Genomic DNA, 229 nt, shown 5'->3' on the forward strand with positions numbered 1-229 from the left:
CTAAACTGACCACCACCATCGTAATGACGCGCCTACCTTTCAGTACACGACCCGCCCTCCCATAGCCCCTTTGTATAACAGCCCCGTTGTATGTATTTCAGGTCCAGCACATCGTGGAACACACCGATGGAGAAAAGAGACTGACGGGGAAAACGCATGATTACGTCAGCATTTAAGCTTCCCGGGACAGAGAGACAGCTTGAGGAGAGTCTCTGAACAACACTTGATT

At 50.2% G+C, this 229-nt stretch overlaps 1 protein-coding gene across 1 annotated transcript in view; it reads left to right on the forward strand.

The window, feature by feature from the left end:
- The window catches only part of LOC119592142 (ITG-like peptide), a gene marked incomplete in the record, with an annotated part of 137,509 nt that overhangs the window by 135,624 nt on the left and 1,656 nt on the right, over positions 1-229 (forward strand). Inside the window, 1 exon segment of the mRNA XM_037940960.1 lies at positions 102-229. Within this exon segment, the coding sequence (XP_037796888.1) occupies positions 102-176 (75 nt within the window).

This window comes from Penaeus monodon, chromosome 29 (assembly GCF_015228065.2).
Source record: "Penaeus monodon isolate SGIC_2016 chromosome 29, NSTDA_Pmon_1, whole genome shotgun sequence".
Lineage (NCBI taxonomy): Eukaryota > Metazoa > Arthropoda > Malacostraca > Decapoda > Penaeidae > Penaeus > Penaeus monodon.